The 5,600-nt window shown below is 34.4% G+C and overlaps 1 protein-coding gene across 1 annotated transcript in view; it reads left to right on the forward strand.

Moving 5' to 3' along the window:
- NALCN (sodium leak channel, non-selective) overlaps positions 1-5,600 on the forward strand; it is a 292,340-nt gene that overhangs the window by 138,004 nt on the left and 148,736 nt on the right. The window contains exon 13 of the mRNA XM_023532439.1: positions 3,733-3,924. Coding sequence (XP_023388207.1) covers positions 3,733-3,924 — 192 coding nt within the window. The remainder of the gene's footprint in view (positions 1-3,732; positions 3,925-5,600) is intronic.

Genomic DNA, 5,600 nt, shown 5'->3' on the forward strand with positions numbered 1-5,600 from the left:
TACTGAGAATAGAGAGATGAACAAGGCAGCAAGGATCCCCACCTCAGTAAGCTTAAATTCTAGGGGCCAAACAGACAAATCCACAAAAGAATGTAGACTACAAGGACCAGCAATGGTTTAAAGAAGAAACAAGTAGGGAAAAAGTAAAGAGGTTGTGCGGTGAGATGCTATTTTAGATAAGTTGTCATGGAAGCCCTCTGTGAAGAGGTGACATTAGAGCAGAGACTGAAAGAAGTGAAGGGATGAGCCATAGGAAGGTCTGAAGACAGCATTCCAGGTAGAGAGAACTACATGGCACCTGTCCTGAGGTGTAAATATTCTTGATGTGTTCCAGGAAAAGTGCAAAAAGCAAAGTGGCTAGGCTGGAATGAACATAGGGCAGCATTGCCCTATGGGACTTAATAAAGTCTTTAAAAAATGCCATGCTTCTGACATACTGGGATAATCATGACGTCAGCTGGCATTTACTACGTGCCAGACACTGTGCCAAGTGCATTTTTCATTTGTTCCTTATAACAATTCTGTGAGATAGGGATGTACTTGTAAACTGAGGTCCCAAGAGATCTGATTATTTGCCCAAGATCACATAACTACAAATGGTGGAAACTCATTCCCAAGAAGTTTAATTTCATAGCTCATATTCTTAACCACACAATTTCTACAATATCTCACTATCAATCAACTGAGTGATCTTTAAGAGACAGAAATATGACCAAGAAAATGTGCTTTGGAAACAATCACATGTTCTACAGTTCTAATCTTTGAGAGTATAGTTTATTTTGTATCTGTAGGAACACAAAATCAAAAATATTAGGTAGAAAGAGTGAAAAGCATACATATCCCCAAATAAATGAAAAGACATAATTAGAGTCACTGATAAGGATTTTACCTTTCTGGGGATGCAAGGTTAACCCTCTGAAATTGCTGAGCAAATCACCAATGTGGGAGTCTTGTTAAATTCTGTTTCTTCCAGCTAGTGAAATATTAATTTACCAGAATTGCACAGATGTGCATAGGCTGTTTTTATTAGATTTGACATAGGACTCAAAATTACTTAGGCAATCTTTTAAATATGATTTTAACACAAGTGGGAAAAACACAGTACTGAATTTGAGCTATAAACCAATTAAATCATTTCTCTAAAATTGGCTAGATTTAGCTGTGAATAATTAGATACTTAATTATTTATATCTGAGAATAAACAGATCTGGTAAAAATATGAAATCTTTCCAGATTATTATTCTGGGTATTAATATGAACATTAATATCTTCATAGTTTTTATGATAAAGCTGTTGGCTTATTATTTTGAAAGATGACCTGAGTATAATATATTCTGATTTGGGAATGTATGTTAAGAATCAAAGCAGGAAAAACTGGTAACTTAACCATAAATGTGATATAATGTGTAATTTGAACAACTTGATTTTTCATGTAAATTTTCTTAAGTATTGTGTTAAGGATTTTAAATTACCATGAAAGAAATATGCATTTTCTTGACTTATGTAAACATTTGTCCATTAGTTTACTAGATATGAGCAACTACAAACATTACCATGTGTGTTCTATGAACAATAGAAATGCTAAGGTTACCATCAATATTTCCTGTTAATTAAAAGTTTAGGGGGCAAATGTGGCTTCAGATATGGCAAAATTCAGAGGCTCAGTCTATTTCTTCACTTACCTTTGTTCTGTGTTGACATCATTCATAAGCTGACCTTCTCCATGTGGTGGTAAAAATGGTCCCAGAAGCTCTAGATTTATGTGGTTCTTATAGTAATGCCAATTAGGAGTAAAAGGTGGAACACCTCTTATAGGGCCAACAAAAATTCTGAAGATGACTCAAGTCATTGTGAATATTTTGGCCAGGCCTGGATCATGGGGTTCAGAGATTCCCCTCTGGACCTCATGGACTAAGAGTGGAGTAGGAATGATTTGCCAAAGTGAAATCAGGAGGAAGAGAAAGCTAGGGATGCTGGAAAGGAAAGCCCAAAAGTATTTTATTTAATTTTGTACATGTAAAAATTCAAAGCTAGGTTTTTAAAGCATTTCCTCTTTCTCACTGAATTCAAAATAGACTATATTTCTTCTCCTAAGAAGCCTTCAAAGACAACTTAAGCTCTTATTGATATTAAGCCATCTTGGACTACCATTGTACTTACCATATTTCATTTATGCCGAGACCACAATTTTTCTGTTTTAATATCTCTAAATTTGGGATCCGTCTCATAGGCATTGGTGTGTTGCAGTTTAATTGGCAACACTTTTGATTTCTCAGATGTGCATTAAAAATGATGACATCTTAGACTTGATAAAAATGCTGTTTTTCCATACGTTGTACTTCAACTCTTAATTATATTCCAATTTACATTTTTAATCTTATAGATATGCCCTTAAGAGCTGTGTCTTTGTTTTAAACTCCTTTTGTAATAGCAGCCATTGAATGTTATTTGTCCAGCATAATTTTGGCACATAACAAAGAATCAGTATTTGTTAAATGAATGAGAGTGAATTTATTAATTAATTAGTTATGGGTAAGAGTTTTTGCATATATATATATATATGTGTGTGTATGTGTATATATATATATGTATGTGTGTGTATATATGTATAAATATATATGTGTGTGTATGTGTGTGTGTGTATATATATATATATATATATATATATATATACGTGTGTGTATGTGTATATGTATATGTATGTGTGTGTATATATGTATAAATATATATGTGTGTGTATGTGTGTGTGTGTGTGTGTATATATATATATATATATATATATATATATATATATACACACACATATATATATGTGCAGAACGTCTAAACATATGTGTGTGTTTAGATAACCAGCTAAAAAGATATAAGGAAGATCTAAAACTACAAGGCTTACATAAGATAGAAGTTTGTTTCTTTCTAGTAGTTGGTGGGTGTCCATGGCAAGTAGGTGACTCTGCTCTACATGATCATCCAGGAAGCCAGTTTGTTGTGTTGGATTGAATCTTTCATCTTCTATACAAGGCTTCTTTTTCTGGTCCAAAAGGGCTACTCCAGTTGTTTCCATTTCCCACCCAGAGGAAGGTATAAAAGAAATATTCAGGGCAGGTTCATTTAATTTAATGTGCTAAATGTTGCAAAAATCACTTCCTTTTATATTCCATAAATCTGAACCTAGTTCGCTGGCCATACCTAGCTATGAGTGGGACTAGAAAATGATGTCTGTAGCCCTCAGTAGCCACTTGGTAGGCTAAAATTTAGAAAGTTCTATTCTTTAAAGGAAGGAGAGAATGGATATTAGGGTTGCAGTCTCAACTATAAATTAAGGCTCCTTGACAAAGGGTTTTTTAATTCCTTGTACAAAAATATGTAGGAAATTTTATTTTATAAGCCAATGAGTATAGATAATATTGAACTAAATGTTTTCTTCGATATTTAAACATTAGAAAAATATCAGTTTTATTTCAACATGTATTAATATCATTTTGAATTATATGTTAAAACAGTTGTCACCATTTCTCTTCATTCATTTGAGATTTATCGAGTTCTTGCTATATAATGGGCACTGAGATAAACTGATGTCTCAGTTATTATATTGTTTTTTCATCTATAGATGCTCAAATAGAAAAGTGCATTTTTATAAAGAGCTATGAAAAATTAGGTTTTAATATGAACTTAATTAAGAGTCAGTGTAAATAAATGATGGATTATGTATGGTTTTCTCTTCCATGACAGGTCCTTAGGGTAGTTCGGCTTATTAAGATTTCACCTGCATTAGAAGACTTCGTGTACAAGATATTTGGTCCTGGAAAAAAGCTTGGGAGTTTGGTTGTATTTACTGCCAGCCTCTTGATCGTCATGTCAGCAATTAGTTTGCAGATGTTCTGCTTTGTCGAAGAACTGGACAGATTTACAACGTTTCCAAGGGTAAGAATAAAAATGTGGTTTAATTCATTATTCTTATCTTACTAATAATGATTAACATCAGAGTAATTCCATTTTAATGATAATTCAAAATATTGTCACATTTTCGATAACTTGAAGTAACTCAATTTTAATATTTAAAATGGTTTCTTCTTTAAAAAATGGTTTCTTCTTCGGGGTACAGGTGTTTGATCCCATTTTCAGCATTTTTAGATTATGCATCAATTCTGCAATTCTGGAAATAATATAATAGAATGAAATGCTGAAACCAATAAAGGTGGAAATAGTGTTCTTAGCACCTATAAATAAAAATATAGTAGAATTTTAAAATAAAGTTTGCCTTTTTGTGTTTTTGAGAATTAACATTTTAAAATCTGTTTTATGGTTTATATATTTTTATGTCAGGCATAATCTAAAAGGAAGCTTTTGATTTTTAAATTCATAAACACTTCAGATTTGAAGTGTCTTTATATCATCAAGTCCATGCCTCTACATTCTCATCAGAATCCACTTAGGCTAAAAGGAAGTTAAAAATCAATTAATTAATAAGCAGAACTCATGTAGAAGATATAGCTTTTAACCAGAAAAATCCTGAAATTTAACTCTATTTGGATTAAGAAACATGAACAGTATAATAACCAAGACAATGTATATATTTTCACCATAAGCTGAAAAAGTAAGGCCTATTATATATGGAGAATAATCTTGGGGTAAGAACAGCATTTTTTTTAAATAAGCTTTGTGGACAAAGATGCCTGTACTCATATAAGATAGACTGATATAGCCTGGGTTATTTTTTTAAAAACATTGTGCTAAATTTATTACCCATCATCAGTCATTTGTTGAATGCCTATCAAGATCCAGGCAATTTTGGTGATCCTGGAACATAAACACAACTAACTCCCCAGTCCTCAAGAAATTCTTGATCGAGGGGGATAATGAGTAAGTAAACATAAAACCTTGATAAAGGCAGGTACAAGGTGCCGTGGGAACCTAGTGATAAGGTCCATAACCAGAAATGGAAAAGTCCAAGAAGCTTCTTGGAACAGGAGGTTACTGAAGACCAGTTGGATGTAGCCACATGAAGTGTAAGAGCACAGTGTTCCAGGTTATGGGAACAGCATGTGCTAAAGGTCTGAGGTGAGGCATATCCTGTTACAGAACTTAAAGGAGAAAGAATGGTTAAAGGCAAGAGGAGGATATAAGGCCAACGAACTTTTAAGTTGGATGAAAGTGTGATCATGTTTAAATTCCAATGAGAGAGAGAAGGCAGAGGGTGAGGTTAAAGATGTATGAGATAAAAAGGGCCATAGCAAAAGGTTCCTGAGAGTGGCGTACAGGGCACTGGCACCAAGTCTAGTCTTAGACGGGTGCTGAGCTGTCAGAGGGTGAGGTGGTTATGGAGGACAGTAAGCCAACCAAAAGTCACAATGAGCCTTTGTTTACTTACTACCACAGTGCAAGCAATGGGCACAACTAAGCACTGGCTCCTCTTGAGCTTTCCATTCTCCCCACTGAACAGCACTGGGTAACGGTCAGGTACGTCAGCACAGATGTCATGTGGAGGGGGGATCTTTGCATTGCAAAGCCTCGTCATTGCCTATGGTCAGGCCACAGAAGATGCCTACTGGCCTGGAGCCAGACTCCTCAACAGGAGGGTCAGCTTTTTCTCCAGGGAT

The sequence above is a fragment of the Pteropus vampyrus genome, unplaced genomic scaffold (assembly GCF_000151845.1).
Source record: "Pteropus vampyrus isolate Shadow unplaced genomic scaffold, Pvam_2.0 Scaffold83, whole genome shotgun sequence".
NCBI lineage: Eukaryota > Metazoa > Chordata > Mammalia > Chiroptera > Pteropodidae > Pteropus > Pteropus vampyrus.